Genomic DNA, 3,806 nt, shown 5'->3' with positions numbered 1-3,806 from the left:
TTGATTATCATTATTAGTTACTTGATCAGGTTTAGAAGCAGGATCAGTAGAAGAGACAAGTACAGGAATGTAAGCAAAAGAATCTTTTATTTCATCAGAATGAATGATTACATCAGATGACTTGCCCACATCAGGCGTTACAGACTTTGAAACAGAATGAAAAAATAAGCCGACATCAGTATCGACGCGATGGGAAACATGTACAGCCAAAGAATCAATGAATACGTCCTCAGACTCGGACTCGACACCACCAAGGACAGACTCGTCACCCACTCCAGAGGTAGACCCGACTTCTACAGTACCTGCATCAAAAGAAAAGTTAGAAATGACAGACTCTGGGATGGACTCAGAAACTGACACATACTTTAAAATAACTGACTCTTTTGAAGGGACTGGAATGTACTGAGGGATTACTTGGGGTATAATCTGTGAGGTCCAGTTATCCAGAGGTCCCTCGGCTGGGGTGATATAGTCCTCTGGGTTCAGAAAAGGTGCATCTCTTCCAATCATAGCAATGACTGGTGCCTCAGTCTGAAACAAAGAATTCAAGAGTTCCGGTTCGAAGTTCTCAACCCAGTCTAAATTTGATTCCTCTGTCACAACTGCCTCTGCAATCTGCTTACCGAAAAAGTCTACTGGCAGCTCATCTGCGAAAAAGATCTCAAGACCAGGCAGCTTTACCCCGCTCTCATCATACCATGGCTCTGAAAAACCGTAATAAGGGCAATCAGCTCCTTCTTTCCGGAATCTGCCATTCATGATCATACTGAAGGGTCCCATTGGAAATTCTAAACCCTTGCGGCGACACTCGGCCCATTTGAACATGTAAGCTCTCATTTCTTGCATCTCCTTGCGAGTTGGCTTGTATCCCAACCCAAATAATCCGTCAACTGTTTTCAATTCAGGACGCTCAGTCGGACCCTGCATATTCTTCCCCAAACCTGCCCCTGGGAGATATCCAAATCGGCGCATCATCTTGACTACCCGAGTATTGGTGCTAGAAAGAAACATAATTTCTTCATTCATAGCTTCTTTCATGGTGATAGCTGAAACCTCCACTGAAAATCCTGTCAGACTGATATCTCTTGTGTTTTCAGTAACAAGCTCTTGAGATATTTGTCCGACTTCTGGCTCGGGATCTCCCTTGACTGTGATCACCCGATTGTTTCGAATGAACTTCAATTTTTGATGAAGTGTGGAAGGGATAACTCCAACCTTGTGCAGCCAAGGTCGACCAAGCAACAGACAAAAAGAAGTCTTGATATCCAATACTTGAAATTCAATGTCAAAGGTTTCTCCTCCAATGACAATCTCAGTAGCCAATGTTCCGATAACATCCCTTCGAGTCCCATCATATGCCAGTATGCCTTGCTCAGACGGAATGAAGTCTTCAGGCCCAAACCCCAGAATAGTGGCAGTGCTCAAAGGACACACGTTCAAAGCTGACCCATTGTCTACCAGTACTTCTGATACTTTCTTCTGGTTGCAAAGCAGGGTAATTTTGAGAGGACGAGTATGATCCTTTCCTTCTGAAGGCAAGTCCTCATCTGAGAAAGATAAGGCTTTTGAAGCCTTGGTCATGGCTACCAGGCCGACTAACTCATCTGGAGTAATCTCAACAGATACTTGGGACGAGTTCAGCTCACGAAGTACAACCTGTCTGTGCTTCGGCGATGCCATCAATAAACCCCAAATGGACACATTAGCTTGTGTCTTCTTGAGCTGATTCAACAAATTGTCTTCTTCTTCCTCAAGCCTCTGTTTCTGTTTCTGATTGTCAACCCCTCTTGCAACTTCAGCGGGATTATCAACTCTGAGTTCAGCTGGCTTAAAGACTCGTCCACCCCGTGTGACGTGGCGGAGCTCATCACATTGATCGTTTAAGAGTAACAGATCTTCATCATCTATCTTAAGGATGTATGGGGTTTGTATCTCTTCTTCCTCATCATCACTCACCCTTAAGACGTACAGAGATTCGGATTCTTTCTCTTCATCCTCACACTGGAAAACATATGACTGGTTTGATGGCCCAGCCACATCAAGGTCGTTCCAGGATAAAACATACGGCCTTTCGGATTCTGCCCACTGATCTTCTTCTTCAAATTTCCAGACATAGGGTTCTTCGGATTCTACAGCACATATGAAGGAAGCCGGATCAATGATAGACTCCTCGGCGCAAATGACATTGACCGAGGATGGAGGCGGCATTGCATGCGTAGGAAGGGGGTTTCTAGTTACATTTGGTAACTGGATTGACAGTTCCTTCCTATCGATCATGTTCTGAATTTGGTGTTTCAAAGCTAAACACCTGTCAGTGATATGGCCAGTGTTGCGATGATAATCACAGAACTGATCCTCTCTCCAAGATCTCGGCAATGGGTTGGGAGGAGGCTTAATGTCAGGCAGCTTGATCTTCCTGTCTTTTAACAGCTTCTTCAAAGCTACGGACAAAGAATAGGGAAGAGGATCAAAATGACGAGGAGGTTTCTGCTCCATCGGCGGCCTTCTCACTTCAGTGACTACCCCGGGTGAAGGTCTGACATAATTAACATTATGTACTTCTTTCGGCGCTATCACAGGTCGCTTCCCTTCTCTGACATCAGATGGAATTCTTGATCTTAGGCCTTTAGCCAATGCATCTTCTATCTGGGTCCCAGTCTTAATGAGATGATTGAAATCAAGGAAATACTGAATAGCCATATGATGATAATATTGCGGCGACAGATTTTTCACCACAATCTTGATTTGATCCTCATCTGAAAGACGATGAGTCATTTGCGCTGCTTTCCTTCTCCATCTGCGGATGAAGGAAGTAAAAGTTTCATTATGGCCCTGCTTCAAAGCCTTGAGATCTCTTTTGGTCACATCGATCCCCTCCTCCATGGAGAATTGTTCGACAAACCTATTTGCAATATTCTCTAGAGTTCTGATCTCTTCTGACTTTAGGCTCAGGAACCATTTCTTAGCTGTTCCAACAAGGGATCTAGGGAATAGAAGAGCAACTTGCTCTGGAGATAAACCATGTTGTTGTAGAAGTGGAAGAACTGACATCAAATGGCTCTTAGGACACCCGGTCCCATCATATTTATCCATGTCCGGAACTTTGAATCTAGGGGGCAATGTGACTCCTGGATATAACATAAAATCAGCCATGTTTAACTTTTTCGGGCCTTGAAATTTTATGTTTTCCATCTCCTGGGCCAGCTTATCCATTCTGTCCGCTATCGCTTTGCCCTCATTGGCTCTATCTATATTAGGATGATAATTCTCTTCTGCATACTGCCCATCTTCGAAATCGTCTTCGACATTCAAAACTGCAGGCCTGGCCATTGCAGGAGGGGGAGGGGGTATAGCTGAAGGGTGCTGAGCTACATGCTCCTTAGAGGTAGATTCTCTATCATTTTTCAGACGGGCTATCTCCTCATTCATGTTATTCATCTGTTGAAGCATAGCCTTCATCATCTCACTCATCTCAGCTATAGCGTTTGCAGATTCAGCCATCTGTTCTGGAGTAAATTGAACGGGCGAAGGGATTTCTTGGATATTGGAGAAAGGTAATGCAGGGGAGGTAAAAGAAATTGGTGAGGAAGAAAAACGACTCAGCCTGGAATCAGCGGACTGACGGGACCAGGTTGATTTTGAAACGAGGATTTTCTTAGGAGCAATGGCTGCTCAATCAAGAATCCTGATATGGAAATATAAACACTAGATTAAAATTTTGATAATCGAGATAAACTATTTTGATCAAATAATGACAAAAGAGACAAAAACACACTTTCATTAATAAAATTCGAATTGTGATTACA

The 3,806-nt window shown here is 43.7% G+C and overlaps 1 protein-coding gene across 1 annotated transcript; it reads right to left on the bottom strand.

The window, feature by feature from the left end:
• Positions 1-293: 293 nt before the first annotated feature.
• LOC143878914 (uncharacterized) lies at positions 294-3,429 on the bottom strand. Its single transcript, XM_077381128.1, has 4 exons — positions 2,866-3,429; positions 1,309-2,658; positions 520-921; positions 294-302 (listed from the first exon to the last, which is right to left on the bottom strand). The coding sequence occupies exons 1-4, from the start codon at positions 3,427-3,429 to the stop codon at positions 294-296; spliced, it is 2,325 nt and encodes a 774-aa protein (XP_077237243.1).
• Between the last annotated feature and the right edge of the window lie 377 nt (positions 3,430-3,806).

The sequence above is a fragment of the Tasmannia lanceolata genome, unplaced genomic scaffold, assembly GCF_043159265.1.
Source record: "Tasmannia lanceolata isolate RefF3 unplaced genomic scaffold, GAP_Taslan_0.1 ptg000006l, whole genome shotgun sequence".
In the NCBI taxonomy this organism is placed as follows: Eukaryota; Viridiplantae; Streptophyta; class Magnoliopsida; order Canellales; family Winteraceae; genus Tasmannia; species Tasmannia lanceolata.
This window is presented reverse-complemented; position numbering and strand designations above follow the sequence as displayed.